General features: G+C 33.3%; 1 protein-coding gene across 4 annotated transcripts in view; it reads right to left on the bottom strand.

The window, feature by feature from the left end:
• Positions 1-17,891, bottom strand: part of csmd3a (CUB and Sushi multiple domains 3a) — a 352,779-nt gene that overhangs the window by 122,631 nt on the left and 212,257 nt on the right. For 3 of the 4 annotated variants that reach the window (XM_051131369.1, XM_051131372.1, XM_051131371.1), the window contains exons 35-39: positions 11,573-11,697; positions 9,288-9,384; positions 6,731-6,835; positions 4,481-4,599; positions 1,945-2,014 (exon numbers count right to left, since the gene is read on the bottom strand). In XM_051131369.1, the coding sequence (XP_050987326.1) occupies positions 1,945-2,014; positions 4,481-4,599; positions 6,731-6,835; positions 9,288-9,384; positions 11,573-11,697 (516 nt within the window). The remainder of the gene's footprint in view (positions 1-1,944; positions 2,015-4,480; positions 4,600-6,730; positions 6,836-9,287; positions 9,385-11,572; positions 11,698-17,891) is intronic. The other variant, XM_051131370.1, reaches the window with a different exon arrangement.

Raw genomic sequence — 17,891 nt, 5'->3', positions numbered from 1 at the left:
TTTCCATATGTGAACCTGAACCACAAAACTAGTCATAAGGGTCAATTTTTCAAAAGCTGAATAAATAAGCTTTTCACTGATGTATGGTTTGATAGGACAATATTTATTCGAGATACAACTATTTGAAAATCTGGAATCTGAGGGTTCAAAAAAATCTAAATATTAAGAAAAATCGCCTATAAAGTTGTCCAAATGAAGTTCTTCGCAATGCATGTTACTAATCAAAAAGTAAGTTTTGATATGTTTATGGTAGGAAATTTACAAAATATCTTCATGGAACATAATCTTTACTTAATATCCTAATGATTTTTGGCATAAAAGAAAAATCAATAATTCTGACCCATACATTGTATTGTTGGCTATTGCTACAAATATACCCGTTCTACTTATGACTGGTTTTGTAGTCCAGGGTCACAAATGTGACATTTCTATTTTCCATGGTTGGTTTGAAACAGCTGCTACACTGAAATCAAATGAGATGAAAAGGCACAAATTCAGGACTGTAAATTCAATTGAGCTTGTCTTTCAAATCCAAATTAAATTTCTAAATTCAAGGAAAGCTGTAATGTAAAAAAAAAAAAAAAAAAAAATTATTTAATACTAAGTATACTTCAAAACCATATTTATTGACATATCACTTTATTAACATAAACTTTATTTGAAGTAATTGTTTACTGCACAATGCACATTTCTTTATATATATATATATATATATATATATAAACATGTATTTCAAATACATTTTAGTTTTTTCACTAGGGCTAAAATGAAAATGGAATGGAATTTGATGAATAAATAAATAAATACATAGTTCACGCAAAACTTTAGATGATATAAATAATGAATGTCTGAAATTGCAGCTATAGAAATTTGCATTGATATGTAATTATTTTTTTTATTTTCTGGATCAAGGTGGAAGACCTACACTGTAAAAAACAATTTAAGTCAACTTGTTACATGGCTGCCTTAAAATTTTAAGTTCAGACAACTCAAAAAAGTTTAGTCAACTTGAAATGTTAAGTTGTATTAAGTGACAACTTGGATATTTGAGTTGATTCAACTTAAAATTTTAAGGCAAAGTTTAACAAACCAAAATTTTACTCAACAAACTCAAATATATTAAAGTTGTCACTTAGTATATCTTAATATTTCAAGTTGACTAAACTTATTTGAGTTGACTGAACTTAATTTTAAGGCAGCAGTGAAAGTTATCTGTAAAAACTCATTCATCTTTGTTATCATTTGTTAATTAAAATAAAATATTTGGTAGTTCATGTTAGCTCAGCTCCATTAAAAAATATTACAGGGCATAGTACTTGTATAGCAATACTAAAGTCACTTTTCGTGTCAGTTTTAATGTTTTAATGGCACTTGTGTTAAAGAAATACCTACATTTGCATTCATCTCCAGACATATCTAGTCTATTAGAAGTAAACTTGCACTGCTCTTTTGCATAGTTGCACAGGCCACTTAACTTGAGGTCCTGCGGCGTCTGCCGCTGCTATTAGCGGACTGTAAGTCACTTTGGATGAAGAGCATTAGCTAGATGGCCAGTAACTCGTGAGCGATGGTGTTATAGCCGCGAGAAATCATGAGACATGGAAGAAGGGTTTAAGGCTAATAGATTTCAACAAAAGAGAAAATGAAAAAGGAAGATTAGACTGAATAGGACCTCAAAGATCTAGCCCGAAGAAAGCTTTTTCATAGTCCATTTGATTAAATAGAGCTCTTACAGACCACGGCCGATCTCTCTGCGTTCGGTGATGAAACAGCTGCTACATCGAAATCAAATAAGATGGAACGGCACAAACTCCTCAACTAACAGGAACATAAGGTTGTTGCGAGACACTAATTTGAAGAATTGCGATTACGGAGAAGTAAAGCAGTGGTAATGCTCTCATTGAAAAGGCCAAACGAGAAGAAATGAGTGCAAATAAAACATACCCAGACAGAGGGGCGCTGGGTAGTTCCATCTTCTGACAGGCCCCGGCATGCAGGTTATATATGCACTTCCCTGCAACGAGTGGAAATGAAGAAAGATATTGACTTTTCCAAGAAGCTCTCACCAATTCCGAAGGAAGATGAATCACTCATAGGAAATGTATCATTCAACGTGCTCTTCCACGTACGACATGAGGGCAAAAATAACAAAGCCTTGGCACTGTGAATGAATCTAATAAAGCGCACAGAAGAACAGAAAATCAAACGCGAAACTTTAAGGTGCTTCTTCAGCTACTGGCACCTCTGTACATTGCTTTTTGTTTCACTAGTTTGTCTCTCAATGTCAGTACACTTGCATCTCAAAAAAACTGTAATTTTTGTTTTCTTACCTGAAATACAATTAACACATGCGGTGGAAATGACATTTTATACACGCTGCAGCTTATTTCATATAGCACAATGAAATAATAGTTTCACACATTTTGCATTATTATAGACAGAAACTACACTGTGAACACACTAAGGCTAATTTAACAGCCATTGTTTCATGCATTCTAAATGCACACATAAATATTTTCTTTTTTTGGGCATAATTTTACAAAAGTACAGCTAGAAAATAACGTTTTTAGCACACTAAGACTAATTTCATAGCTATTGTTTCATGCATTCTACATGCACAAGCTAAAAAAAAAATGTCGTTTTGAACATGCTAAAACTAATTTCACAGCTACTGTTTCATGCACATAATATTTATATTCACAATTTTTACACAATTGACAATTGACATTTTGAACATGCTAAGGCTAGTTTAATAGCTAGTGTTTCATGCATTCTAAATAAGCACAACTAAATATTTATTTTTAACACTTTTTGCACAATTTTACAAAATTACAGCTTCAAAAAATGACATTTTGGACATATTAAGGCTAATTTTATAGCAAGCGTTTCCTGCATTCTAAATGCACTCAACTAAATCATATTTATTTTCACACTTTTTGCATAATTTTACAATAAGCAACTACAAAAATGTCATTTTGAACATGCTAAGGCAAATTCTATAGCTACTGTTTCATGCATTCTAAATAATCAGAACCAAATATTTATTTTCACATTTTTTTGCATAATTTTACAAAAAGCAGCAAAACAAAAGACATTTTGAACATGCCAAGGCTAATTTCACAGCTATTGTTTCATGCACTTAATATTTATAGTCACACTATTTACATATTTTAACGAAATTACAGCTAAAAAAAAAAAAAAGTGACATTTTGAGGATGTGAAGGTTAATTTCGTAGCTAGCGTTTCATGCACTCTAAATACACACAACTAAACATTTATTTTCACACTTTTTGCATACTTTTACAAAATGCAGCTAGAAAAATGACATTTTAAACATGCAAAGGCTAATTTCACAGCTACTGTTTCATGCACATAATATTTATATTCACACTTTTAGATATTTTTAAAAAGTTACAGCTAAAAAAAGTAACATTTCATAACTACTGTTTCATGCATTCTAAATAAACAACCAAATATTTATTTCCACTTAATAGCTAGTGTTTCATGCATTGTAAATGAACACAACTAAATTTTTTTTTTACCCTTTTTTTTTTTTACAATTTTTCAAAATTACAGTCACAGAAATATAATTCTGAATATCACTTTTTAGATACTTTAACAAAATTACAGCTAAAAAAGGTGACATTTCGAACACACTAACGCTAATTTCATAGAGATTAATTTAATGCATTCTATATAAAACCCAAGCAAATATTTTTTTTTTTTACACTATTTGCACAATTTGACAAAATTACAGCTACAAAAATGTAATTTTGAACATGCTAATGCAAATATCATAGCTACTGTTTCATGCATTGTAAATAAAAGTTATTTTCACATTTTTTGCATAATTTCATTGTGAACATGCTAAGCACGTGCACCTTAAAGCACACAAATAATATCTTCACATTTACATAATTTTACAAAATCACAAATTGAAAATTACAGAAAAATGTATCACAAATGCATCTTTTTCCTTTTAACACATCACCGGCATCATATTATAACTCAGGCATTTCAATGGCAATGCCATTTATTTTAATATTAAAAAAAAATACTGAAATACTGAATACTGAATTGTTTAGATTATCATAATTTAAAAAATCTCAATATTTCATGAAGCATTTTGATATTTTGAAGATAAAAAGTCTGTGTCTGGTACAAGAGAAAAAAAAATCTACACAAAAAAGTAGCAAAAAGACATTTTAATGCATCCCTCAAAAAGAAAAACGAAAGTTAAACTAAAAACCAACTCCTGGGACATATGAGTGCTCATAACTGAACGAGCACCTTTTGATTGAATGTCACTCTTCTGAAAGATGTTCTCCTGTTTAACGCACTGACAATTACACAAGCAACAATGGCGAAATGCCAAAATGAGCAGCCAAAAACCTTTTTAGAGTGAGTGCAAATGTCTCTGAGGATTTGAAGCTGAGAGCGCTAAGCTATCACTGCCCTATTATGATATGAAACCACCCACCTTTAGAGTGTATCCTTGTTCGCAGTGGAACGAGACAACATCACCCACGAAGTAGCGGTCGCCCACTTTCACACCATTGCTGGGGGTTTGAGGTTCTGGGCAGGAGTCCAAACCTATTGCTTAGGACACAGGACACTCTCTTCATTTGTCAGAATGAGAACGTTCCCCAACACAAATGGAATTGATCCGTGTTTACACTACGAGATGCAAAGCAGCCCCGCGAGAGCAATGAGTCATAACAAATGTTGTGTGATTCATGTTGCAGTTCAATGCAATTCATTTTCGGTCCCCTGCGGCAGGGTTTCCCAAACTTTCTTTGTCAGCTGAACCCCTTTGACATAAAATATTTTCTTGAAATACACCCTAAGACTTTAAGTTAATATTTCAACACCTTAAAACCATGTTCACATGTTTACAGCTCTCAGATGTTGGTTAATGCTCAAATTACATGCAGGAAAACAAACATATTTATATTTATATAAATAGTACTTTTACACTTTTAATTGTTTTTTATTGCTATTAAATTATTTATTAACAGTCCAGGGCTGTCAAAAAATAATGATTATTTTGATATATATTGCAGACAACACTTCATAATAATAATTTGTGATAATACAATTGCTTTTTATGTTATTATTTTAGTTCTAATTATAAAAAAAATTAAGATATACTATAATACTATACTATATAATAAACTATTGTAATAACATAACTGTACTTAAAGGGGTCATCGGATGCCCATTTTCCACATGTTGATATGATTGTTTAAGGTCTTAATGACAACTCTATAATATACTTTGGTTAAAAATTCTCAATGGTTGTGTAAAACAACACCCTTTTTATCTTGCCAAAATCAGCTCTGCAACAATCATCTCATTCTGGTCTGGTTGCTTTAAATGCAAATGAGCTCTGCTCGCCCCGCCGCTCTCTTCTGTCTGTGGAGTGACGAGCCTGTTTACTTTAGCCACATTTAACCGCGTTTAGCTGCTAAACTTGCTAACTAGCACATTATTAGGAAAGGCGATCACAAAGATTCATAAAAAAAAACCCTTATATTCACTTCTGCTGTAAGTGAAGCTGGATCACGAATGATTCGTGTGAACATAGACGGATATATGTAGATCAGGAGCCGCATTCCCTTCACAAAGAACGTAATCTACTGCGTCTTCAGTGGCTCAGATGTCGGGAGTAAATGACGACCCCTACAATCATTATTACATCCAGCAACACAAAACCTCAATCGCTCAATCGGAGATATTCTTGTCTAACTTACATCCCTACTCCGGCATCGAAACAAAGAGGGCGGACTGTTACAGCTGATCTGAGGTAAAAAGCTCATGTCAATCAACTATCATGGGAGCGGCCTCTGTGGGTGTGACGCCACAACGACAGGCATCTGAGAATGGCTCGATTTGAAAAAGGGGATATTCTTTTTACAGATTAATGAAAAACCACTGCATGGATTTTTATCATTATAGGGTAGATTTGTACATACACTGACAACACACATTAATGTTCAAACAACATGTAAAAGTGAACTTAGCATCCGATGACCTCTTTAAATCCAATAATTGTTGACAATTTAAATTTTTTTTTTTAATTTTTTATACAGAATTGCAAGAACTGTTTTTTTCTGTCACAGAATTAAAAAAAAAAATAACTAAACAAAAAAGGTAATTGCAACTCATCTCACAATTCTGACTTTTTTTGAGCAATTGCGAGTTTATAGCAATTATTATTATTATTTTACATTTTGTGGCAAAAAGTTTTGCAAGTTTGCAAGTCATATTTCTTTCTTACAGTTATTAGTTTATATCTCACATTATATTTGACTTTTCTTCTGTTGTTTTTTTTTTTTTCTCAGAATTCTGAATTCATATCTCACAATTCAGATTTTTTCCCCCTCACAACTTGAAATTTGTTGTCAGAATTACAATAAAAAATTCTGGAAAAAAGAAAGGGGAAAAATCTGAATTGTGAGATAAAAATTCATTAAATTCACATTTATCTTTTATTATTATTATTTTTATAATTTATAATTTTATATTAAGCTTCCAGAATTGTGAGATATAAACACAGAATTTTGAGGAAAATATCAAATGGTGGGAAGTAAGTTCAGAACTGCAAGATATAAACTTCTGAAAAACTTCTCAGAATTCTGAAAAAAAAGAAAAAAAATCAGAAGAAATGTAAGCTTCCATAGAAAACCGTGCTTTGTGGTTTCACTGCAGAAGTGAACAGTCATCATACCTGTATATTCCAGGTGGAAACCAGCTCCAGAAACGCTCATGTCAGTTTGAAAGGTGAGGAACAGGTTGTTGGACGTGGTGTTCAGCAGGGGTGGAATGGTGGTCCCTAGAGGAATTCACATTAGAAAATAATTTTCGTTTGCATGACAGGCATAACAGCACATTGTTTCTTACAGTTTCCTGCAGTCAATCCTGGTGGGATTGTGACATTCCTTCACTAGGCTTCTACGGTTGTCATTCAACTCTGTCATGACTGTCAGCAGCTTTATCGAGTCGCAAGGTCTACAGATTAAGTGGCGTCACCGCTAAAGTTGGGTCAATCATTGTAAAATTACAGCTGGGCACACAACAAGACAGATCAAACCTATTGCAGTTTTGTGAACCTGCGGTGACCTCCATCGAGCGGAGCGATGCTCTGTAGCCACTCTGGAATCTCGATGATGGGCTATTTGTCGAGCGGCCGCTGACGTTCAGTGCTAAAGAGGTTGTGACGAATAGAGGCAGGCATTATACTTGCAGCCTTAACCACAGGGGGAATTTAGACCGAGGTGGTTCCATATTTCCCGCAGGCGACGCCACGCGAATAGCATCCAAGCATATTTTGTCCGCAGCCATTTCACCTTCTTTATGCACAAGGCGTCCCCATCCCATAACTTCCTTTAATCTTTCATTTGTCCTCCGAGCAGATTAAACGTCAAACTGTCAACAATACTTAATGCTTTGTCTGAGAGGGATGGCACCCGCTAAGGTCAGCACATATTTATTTTGCTTTGTGTGGCTGATGCGACGCTCGCGCCCGGTTGAGGGGATACGCTGGCAAATAATTAAAATCTGTCTTTCACTTCTGAGGGCTCTGCCGATTCGAGTCACCAGTGCTACACTGATGGCCAACTTTTACAAAGAGACAAAAATGTCTGTAAAGCTAAAAAACAAGCATAAAACAAAAAACATAAAATAAAATAATAATAATAAATAAATAAAATAAAAAATAAAATAAAATAGAAAAGTAAAAATATATATGCTGAAAGTAAAATATACGAGACAAAAAAAACTATGTAAAATGTAAAATAAATAAATAAAATATAAATAAATACCAACCTATCTACCAACAGATTACGAAAAAAGTTTAAAATAAAATAAAATGACAATAAGGTAGAAAATAATTACAATCTGCCGTTGGCTTATGAGGCCTCTGCTAAAAAAGAAAAATATGAAAATAAATTATCTTTTTAAAAAATGGGAGAAAATGAATGAATGGATGAATACCAACACATTACAAAAAAAGTTGTGATAAAAAAAAAATAAAAAAAATAAAATAAAATAAAACAAAGCAAAACAAAATAAAATTAAAAAAATTAAAATAAAATAAAATAAAATAAAAATGTATAATGGTTGAGAGGATATTGAAGCAAATATTAAAAATCTGTCTTTCACTTCTGAGAACTCTGCTGAAAGTAAGATATATAAGAAAAAAAAATATGTAAAATGTAAAATAAATAAATAAAATATAAATAAATACCAACAGATTACAAAAAAAGTTTAAAATAAAATGACGATATGGTAGAAAATAATTACAATCTGTCGCTGGCTTATGAAAATAAAAAAAAAATTAAAAAAAGGAGAAAAATGAATGAATCAATAAATGATTCATTCAATAAATGAATGAATACCAACACATTACAAAAAAATTGTTATAAAATTAAAATAAAATAAAATAAAATAAAATAAAATAAAATAAAATAAAATAAAATAAAATAAAATAAATAGTTGAGAGGATATGGTAGAAAATAATTAAAATCTGTCTTTAAATAATGAGGGCTCTGCTGAAAATAAAATATACAAGACAAAACAAATATGTAAAATGAAAAATAAAATAAAAATTGAAAATAAATAAAATATAAATAAATACCAACCTACCAACAGATTACAAAAAAAATAAAATGAAATAAAATGAGGATATGGCAGAAAATAATTAAAATCTGTCTTTGACTTATGAGGCCTTTGCTGAAAAGAGAAAATGAACGAACGAATGAATGAATACCAACACAACACAAAAAAGTTGTGAATAAAATAAAATAAAATAAAATAATAAAATAAAATGAAAAAAAGAGAGAAAAATAATGCAAAATGAATGAATACCAGCACATTACAAAAAAAGTTGTAAAAATGCTACTCTGATATCATTCTGTCTTCTACTTCTCCTGAGAGCCTCACCAGGGAAAGTCTGACACTTGGAGAGTTCACTCCAGCTGCTTATAAAGCTGTTGATCCACGATATCCCACCACAGCTCAAATATTGATGTGCTTTGGATGACAAAACAAATCTCTAGATGAAAGCCAGGCAGCATGAGGTTACAAAAAAATAGTCTTATTTCACAGATGCGATACATTGACTTCTTTCAGACTGACTAGCGTGTGTTAAAAAAACAAAAACGACACCAGGGATGACTGCACAACAGTTGTATTTGCAGAATATATTAAAGTCAACATGGTGTGCTTGGGTTATTTGGAAAACAATATCAAATTTAGGGAGAAAAACAGATAGGTTTCCATCTTACCCGAATAGCTTCCTAGTCGTGGAGCACTGCTGTCGACACCGTCGTAAAAGTCTAGCGAGTCCCAGTTGTGTTCGGTGGAAAAAGTCACAACTGTGATCTACAGAATAAAAAAATACACAAAAATATTATAAATTACTTTGTTGTTGAGTCTTTAATGTACTTAAATGTACATTTTAATATTGTAAAATCAGCCAGTTCTAGTCAGGTAGGAACAATGCTAAATGTAAATAATTATATAATCATGCAATAATTAAATAAATAGGCTTATAAACCTCTCATCACTTTTGTTGTTGACATTAAAGGCTGTGTATTCAATCAAACGGTGAAATCTGTCACTTGGCTATGACTAATGCTGAATCAACATTTGGTCCAGTGTTTGTTCCATGTGTTCAGATGATGAATCACAATTATGCTGTTGTTATTGTATTTACACAATTTTCCTATTCAGTTTATATCATGTTAATAATTCTGCATATTGTTCAGCCTAAGCAGGATAATGCTAAACAATCGTGGTACTGTGAAATGTAAAGCAAAACCAGTTGAGAGCCACTAATGTAAATTATTATCAGCCGTTGAAGACCATATTGGCTGACCATTAAAATAGTTGAATTTGACAAATGCTTAAGCTTAAGCATACTGCATTTAAAGTGATGCAATATGTTATAGAGGAAAAATGCATTACAGGGATAGTTCACCCTAAAATTCATAGTCGGTCATCAATTATTCAGCCTCATGTCGTTCCAAACTTGTAAGGCTTTCATTCAACTTTTCTGGGCCTTGAATGTGTCAGCTGCTATAGGACTGGGCAATATGGCCAAAAACTTATCATAGCAGTCGATATCGATAATTATCACGATAAATGTCAAATTTTTATTACTTTCAAGTTTAAACGCAGATTTTTGCTACAATGTGAAAGTTGTAAAAACCAGATGGTTATATGTGGCTTTAAAATATTCTTTATGTTCAGAACATGACAAACACTTCAAGTTTTTTTAATTCTTCACACTTTTTCTAGTGATTTTTCCTTAAAGGGCACATTTCTGAAACAATACCACTGTGCAGTTAGTGCTACTGCAGTAAATCTATTGTAAATGATGGCGATTTGTAGATTTAAAAGCCTTCTGACTGTATTGTTGCATACAGTGTTTCTCCTGTTTGTCAGCGCTGTTTCATCTGGCTATAAACAGAGTCATTTGTGTTCTACACTCAATTCAAGTGCTTCACCACACTCTCACTGTTTAATGACCGAGACTCATCAGCGAGTCAACGCTTTTGCCCTAGTAAGTTTGCACCGTGCCGCCGTTTTAACTTTGGTCCAAGCGGATAAACGGTCCGAGTGGAACGCTTTAGCTAGCGTTCTTTTGTTCCGCCTTTGCTGCATAAATATTGTATCGAACATTTATCAAACTCTTGTTATCATTTATGGACCCTTTTCACAAGCATGTGATGACCCGTTTCAACGGTTCATCATCTATCATCATCATAAATCCTTTAAAGTTTTTTATATTTTGATTTTTAAAAATATGTATGTACAATCATAACACTATACTTTGTATTATATCACCTTTTCATCAAGTTACAAAAAAACTAGTTAACACTATGCAAGGGTGTTTCTAATCCCACGTCTATGGGAGGGGCAATAAATTTGACATTGTTCTCTCTTCTGACTGCCGATATCAGTCTCTCTCAACTTTTTTCCTTTGCTTGAAAGTCGTGAAAACGCTATTGTGTAGTTTTTCTTTTGCTATTTGAGCAAATGGGAATGCAAAAAATATATTTGTGGTACTCTCCCATTCATTGCTCTCAGATTTTACCCAACTATGACGACTTCCGTTATGAGAAACCTGGAAATGTGAGAACAGTCCATTGAGGAAATTCATCTTATGGAATAATTATCACTAATGATTTATCGCCCAGCCCTAGTTGCATTCTGAACATGAACAAAGGTCTTACAGGTTTGAAATGACATGAGGGTGAGTAATTAATAACAGAATTTGTATTTTTGGATGAACTAGCCCTAGTAAGAACACTTTTCCCTGTATAACAAATTGCATCACTTTAAAATGCAGTATGCTTAAACTTCAAAAGTTGTGAAGAAGGTAAAAAAATTTATAATCAGTAATATGTAAAGTTCAATAACAAAGCAAACTCATAATAATGGGATTCCCTTGAGAATATTTTAATCCTCTGGCAAGGTAATCAAACACACTTCTACTAATCTTAATCCACAATGATTTTCAGAAGACACTTTAAAAAAAAATACATAAAAAAGACTTTTGTCTCACTTGAATTCCAGTTCCCTCCGGTACAAAGACCTTCCAAACGCAGTTCAAATGGTTGTCATAGGGATCGGGGTAACCCGGAGACAGAATGGTCCCACGGCGCGTGGTCAGAACTCCTCCGCATGGAACTGAAAGACAGATTTCGGAAAAAAGACGGAGTAAATATGGCAGAGAGGCACAACAAACAAAACCAAGTAAACAAGCCCTTTCTGAGCCAAAATGATATGGAAGTATAAATATATAATAAAATAAAATAAAAAAAAACTACAAAAAAAAATTAAAACAGATTAGAATCCCACAATTATGTAAAGAATTAAATAATAAAAATACAATAATAGAATTTTAAGAGAAAAAAGATAGAATTCAATAATTATGTTATTATGTTATTAAATAATAAAATAAAATAATTAATAGAATTAAGAGAAAAAAACAGATTACATAGAATTCATAAATTACATAGAATACATTATTATGTAAATAATGAAATACATTTTAATAAAATTAAAATACAAAAATAAAATAAATACTTATTAGAATTTAAGAGCATTACCTTAATAGACCTTAACAGCTCAGACATAAATTTGAACAGTCAACATGAAACACTATTCAAAATCCATTTGACTGTTTTATCATCACTAAACATGGTAGTGAAAGAAATCAAGTGAAGCCTTCTGAGAAAAAAAATAATGTAAGAAGTAAATTAAAGAAACAAATAATAAGTCATAATGCTATAATAGAGCAATTTAAAAACCTTTTTAAAGTTTACTTTATATAAAAGTATAAAATTAATTCAGGAAAACACCTTCAAAAAAATTTTCTGAGTAATATCCAATTTATTAATATATTTAATACATAGAGGATTCTAGCATGAAGAGCATAGTGGTGGAGTTTCATTTAATATTAAGATATTCTTGTGTTGATTCAGATCATCTGAACCCAGTGGTGAAAAACCAGATGCAACTTTTACCCACAGTAGGGTTAAATTCATGCATTTTATAATTATAAATACAAATTTGAAAATATAACTGCAAGCAGCAGGGTTCAATTTAAGCACATATGAAAAAATGCATTATTCAGCAAGCCTATAACCACCAAAACCAATGCTTTAAAAAGCATTTTTAGCAAATTCAGGTAATTTACCATAGAAAAATGTTTTTTTTTTTTTTTTTTTTTTTTTTTTAATGTTTATGACTGTTTTAGCACCAGCTGTTGTCTGATCTCCTTAACACTTTGCATGCTCGTTTAGAATCACCTGTCGCATGTGCTCACTAGGTTTCATGAAGTTTGAGTTTTTCTTTAGATTTTGTAGGATTTTGGGTAAATTTGGACAGGACTCCTTTTCTAAATGACCCTATTATAACTTCTCAAAGGGTAAATTTAAATTTGTTTTGACAATTATTGATCTAGAGAGTCCAGAGAATTGTACTGCAGTGTTTTTCCCCAGATTGAGCAAAAAACCTTAGACTAGGTTTTTACATCTGCTCAATCATTGAACAACCAATTTGATTGACAGCAGTGGTTCTGGAGGCAAAGTTGTCCGGAATGAGAAGTTCTATCATGTGATATGAATATCATGCATATGTGCGAAAACCATGTAATGTACAATCGTTTACGCCCTTGAAAAATGCGATATCGCCCTCCAGTGCTCGATTCCTTTTACATTTCTAACAGACCTTTAGGGCCGTGGGCCGTGACTCACCTTGCTTCGTTCTGATCGGCCTCTGTTAACCTTGCCTAATGGGTGCTCAAAATTCTTTGGCCAATGGTGGACATGTTTTTTTGAGATACGCAAATGTCCCTGTGGACACTTGTCGCATTTCAGGCCAAGTGCACAGCAATTTTCGTGTTGATAGGACAAATGGCTGCATAGGTACAAACATTTTTATGTTTTTTCCTTCTTATAGCACAACTAAGTGGCCAAGCTCCAAGATTTTTGTCTTGTGACCTCAGAATGAGCTCTTAAAAAAGTGTTCCAAGTTTGGTGGAGATATCCCATTACGTTCAGGAGTTATAGGCATTTTACTAAAAGTGGTGCCCCTTCTTGATAATTATTGATATTCACTCTCTAGAAAAACTTTCTGCACTGGTTTTTTTTTCAGATCGGGCAAAAACCTAGGACTAGTTGGGTTTTTCTACCCAAAAATTTAGCCAAGCAGTTTTCTGTGCTGAAAAGGAGAGTTGTATAAAAGGCAGAGCAAGTTTTCAAGTTTTGTTAAAAGACTATGAAGACAAGAAAATATGTTGTATGCTGACTTTAAAGATGTGTAAGGCATTGAGGGGATATCTGAACAACAACAACAACAACCAAATGTATTCTTTTTGTTGTACGACTACATAAGAGAACATTATTGATTACCTTACAACCATAACATTTTCCATTCTAGCTGTATTTCATGCACTGTGTGAGAAGGGACTGCTTTTAATGATGCTCTCGCTAAAGCAACCAGCCAACAATCAACTGGGTCGGTCCATCTTTACCCAACTCCGGTGGGATGTCATTACAAGGTGCAGATTTGAAGTGCCACGCATTAATGTTAATACACGTCGCTGCTTCTGCTTTAATCTAGCATGGACATAACATGGACTAGTTATGCATCAAAAAAGGCGACCTTATTTTTCATGCATTACGTCCCGGGAATTCGAACGACTGATTCCAGATTCAATGTCCTGTACGGTGTGGCCGTGGCCACTGCACTCTGAGACCTTCATCTTTTATATAGGCTTCATCCCGCTCTGCTTAAAACGCATTATGCATTCATCATTTTCAATTATTCAACCTCGCACTCCTTCTATTTGAAGTTTCCTCTCATATTTCAGCCCACTGAAGGGAATCCTTTGAGCAGTGAGAAACTCTTATCTTCTGAAGAGTTGTCGAGCTTAAGTGCAAGCATAATGATATTTTTGGTCACAGCCAGCTGGCAGACACTAATTCAATCTATGTAAAACCGGACACTTGAGCGGATAAACAAAACTGGCTATTAGATGACATCGCAAGGTATGTAATTTAAAAGAATAGTTCACTCAAACTCATAAGCACAAAAGGGAAAATCACAGTTGATCTTTTATTGAGGATAACATGTAAAATCATGTGTACTATGTTCCAAGTCATGCAATACTTTTACACGATAAACAGTGACCAGATCGTGACTTGAATTCAAGAGCTGGATCAGATCAATCTGTGAATTAATCATTCAGACTGCTCTTGTGAACTGGCTCAAAGAATCAAAAGAATGATTCTTTTACAAATCAGACAGCACTACTTCTCTCACCAGTGATGAATGCTTCCACTGAGTGGAAGTCAATATTTTTTCTTGAAAAACCACTTGTGTTTTTTACACAAAACTATCAAATGGCCTCAGAAGACTTGGAATGAGAGTCATATGGACTACTTTTAAAGGGATAGTTCACCCAAAAATGACTGACTCACTCTCAGATACATATGACTTTCTTCCATTCAGATGAATACAATCTGAGTTATTTTAAAAAATGTCCTGTCTCTTCCAAGCTTTATAATGGCAGTGAATGGGTGCTGAGATTTTGAACCCCAATAAAGTACATCCATCCCTCATAAAAAGCACTTCAAACGACTTTGAGTGGTTAATGTAGGCCTTCTGAAGTGAATCAATAGCTAAGAGGAGACTAGGCTCGCTGCAAACAAAATGTTGTACGTCATCCACTGGAACGCCACTTTCTTGTGAATGCATGTACAATAGTTAGCAGAAGCTATTACAGTTTATACATTTTTAAATATGGATATTTTTCTTACACAAATGCATCCGTTCACATCAGAAGACCTTGTAGAGTCACGTGGAGCACTTTTTATGATGGATGGATGCACTTTATTGAAATCTCAACACCCATTCACTACCATTTTAAAGCTTAGAAGAGCCAGGACATTTTTTAATACAACTCCAATTGCATTTGTCTGAAAGAAGAAAGTGAAAAACAGCAAGGATGGCTTGAGGATGAGTAAATGGGGTAATTTTCGTTTTTGGTTAAACTATTCCTTTTAAGATACCTTTATGTTTCTTTTTGTTATTTTGTCCCATTATATTTGTATATCATAACATGAAAAATAGCTTCCAGCATAACCAAAAATTAGTGATGTAACAATGTCAAAATCTCATGATACAATAATATTGCGATATGAAGTCCACTATACTAATATTTATTGCGATATTTAAAAAAAAAAAAGAAGAAGTTGAAAAAATTAAACATTTTGTTAAATGCTTCTATCTAATGCACATTAAGAGTTCAAAATTGCGAGCTCCAAGCCATGTTCTTGTCTAAGAAAACTTACGTCAGAAAAAAGTCTGATGAATTGACTTGTATCTGAACTTTAAAGGGGACTCAACCCTCTTTTATTTGTGCTGCCTCAGTCTAAATTACATTTACACTGGTGTTTTAGGAAGCCAAACTAATAATAATAATAATAATAATAATAACAACAACAATAATGACAGTAATAGCCATATATTGTAAAACAACTGCACTCCAAAATAAATGAGAATGAATAGGTATATTATTTTTGCTTTGCACTACAGTAGGGAAATTACAATACTTCTTTCCTAATTTCTACACCTAAAAGAGATGTTTTGAATTTGCACAGCAGTAACGATACCCATTTGAACCGCTAGCTGTCAGCAATTAATCCTGCACTTTTAAAGGAGAAGTCCACTTCCAGAACAAATATTGACAGCTAATGTACTCACCCCCTTGTCATCCAAGATGTTCATGTCTTTCTTTCTTCAGCCGTAAAGAAATTATGTTTTTTGAGGGAAACATTTCAGGATTTTTCTCCATATAATAGACTGCTATAGCAATATAAGACCCTTCTTCGTCGGTTGGGATCATTTACAACCGCATTTGGGAACGTTTGAAGCCGCATTTAAAATGCATTTTGGAAGTTCAAAATCAGGGCACCATATTATGTGCAGAAAAATGCTGAAATGTTTTCCTCAAAAAACATAATTTCCTTACGGCTGAAGAAAGAAAGACATGAACGTCTTGGATGACAAGGGGGTGAGTACATTATCTGTAAATTTTGTTCTGGAAGTGGACTTCTCCTTTAAGCTTTTATTTTGACGTAAATGGCAATAAAGCTTTTATTTTGACGTAAAACTTCAGCTTCAGTGAAAACAGGCTTATAAAAACGAGTTTCACTACAAATCATCTGCCAAAAAAATAAAGCATAACTGGTGGCCATTGCATTCCCAGACACACGCTAAACTCGTGTCTCATGCAATAAATGAGTTCACTGCATTCACTGCGAATGGAGACATTCTGAGGCGCGGAAAACACTGGATCACGAGCTGATCGCCTCAACAATGTGTGTGCTTCGCTTTGAAATGAGCAGTGAAAACAGGCTTGACTGAGGGCCATATTAAGCCATATTACATATTATTGTGCTTTCGGTTAGTTTGACAAACACTTTGCCAAAGCATAATGGCAACAACCTTTTATCTTAGAATTAGAAGTTTAAATCTATTTTAAAAACTACACTTTTTGCCTCGAAGACCTATGTTGTTTCATTGTCATGTGACCATGATAATATTGAGACAGTTTTGCTGTCGCAATATCACAATATTGATCGTTTCATCCCTACCAAAAACACAACTTTTCTGTTGAACAGAATAAAGTCATATAGGTTTGGAATTACAATGTTTATTTCTGGGTGAACTATCCTTAAATGAACTGACAAGACCGTTACAAACATTTTACACTAGTCTCTGTTGGTGTATAAGTGCATGAAAAAGTTTAAATAAGAAACTACACTGCAAAAGATTATGTTTCTTTCCACGTTGGCAAAATCTTGTTTCAAGCATTTGCCAAAATCTGGAAACAGGGTAAGAAAAATAGATTTAATTTGAGATTTATTCACTGAAAACTACTTACTGATTTATCTTGATTTAAGGATGCTTTATGTTTACTGGAAAGCATGACAAATTTTGATTAAGAAAGTGATTTATTGCACTAGACGCATTAATGCCTACTTGAGAACTTGCAAAGCATAACCTTTTCATCATCAGTCAGTGCCAAAGATCCCAAGGACTCGGTAACGTATATGTTAAATTACGGCTGCTGTATGTTCACAATTAGCGCATTGTGCTTTCTAATTGACCAGAACGTCTTTTTAAATGCCTTCAATTTTCCATTTTCATTAGCGCTTTCAAAACATTCGAAGCACACAAGCGTCAGCTCAGAACAAAAGCTGGGGGAAAAAACAAACTCTAACTGGAATAAATTGAAAGGACGAGAAATGAATCTTCTGGCAAGCCTGACATTCTTTGTCACCTTTGGAGGGCTCAGTAAAGCAATTTTT

The sequence above is a fragment of the Labeo rohita genome, chromosome 16, assembly GCF_022985175.1.
Source record: "Labeo rohita strain BAU-BD-2019 chromosome 16, IGBB_LRoh.1.0, whole genome shotgun sequence".
Classification (NCBI taxonomy): domain Eukaryota; kingdom Metazoa; phylum Chordata; class Actinopteri; order Cypriniformes; family Cyprinidae; genus Labeo; species Labeo rohita.
Note: the sequence above shows the minus strand (reverse complement) of the source record. Positions and strands in the feature narration are given on the sequence as shown.